General features: G+C 64.6%; 1 protein-coding gene across 1 annotated transcript in view; it reads left to right on the top strand.

Annotated features, from left to right (window-relative positions):
• HM13 (histocompatibility (minor) 13) overlaps positions 1–154 on the top strand; it is a gene marked incomplete at both ends in the record, with an annotated part of 5759 nt that extends 5605 nt beyond the window's left edge. The window contains one exon of the mRNA XM_010014898.1: positions 71–154. Coding sequence (XP_010013200.1) covers positions 71–154 — 84 coding nt within the window. The remainder of the gene's footprint in view (positions 1–70) is intronic.
• Positions 155–373: the final 219 nt, after the last annotated feature.

Raw genomic sequence — 373 nt, 5'->3', positions numbered from 1 at the left:
GTTCAGCAGTGCTGGGGTCTGCTCAGCGCAGACGCTCCCCCCTCACTGTGCCTCTCTCTGCTTCTCGTAGTGGTTTTCCCTCAGGACCTGCTGGAGAAGGGGCTGGAAGCCGACAACTTTGCCATGCTGGGTCTGGGAGACATTGTCATTCCAGGTAAGGACAGAAGAGGGGGACATGACCACGATCCCCCGTCTGAACGGGCTGTGGGTGAGCGGGTGCCTCGCTGTGCCTTTGGACATGGAGAGCCCTGCGGATCCCCTGCGGGGTCTGGGGGCTGTTTGGGCGCTTTGGGGGCTCCGTGGGCTGGGGGCTCTCCCACCAGGTCCGGGTGCTGTCGTGGTGCCTTGCACCGCGAGAGGGCGCTGTCAGCCC

This window comes from Nestor notabilis, unplaced genomic scaffold (assembly GCF_000696875.1).
Source record: "Nestor notabilis isolate BGI_N333 unplaced genomic scaffold, ASM69687v1 scaffold25335, whole genome shotgun sequence".
Classification (NCBI taxonomy): Eukaryota; Metazoa; Chordata; class Aves; order Psittaciformes; family Psittacidae; genus Nestor; species Nestor notabilis.
This window is presented reverse-complemented; position numbering and strand designations above follow the sequence as displayed.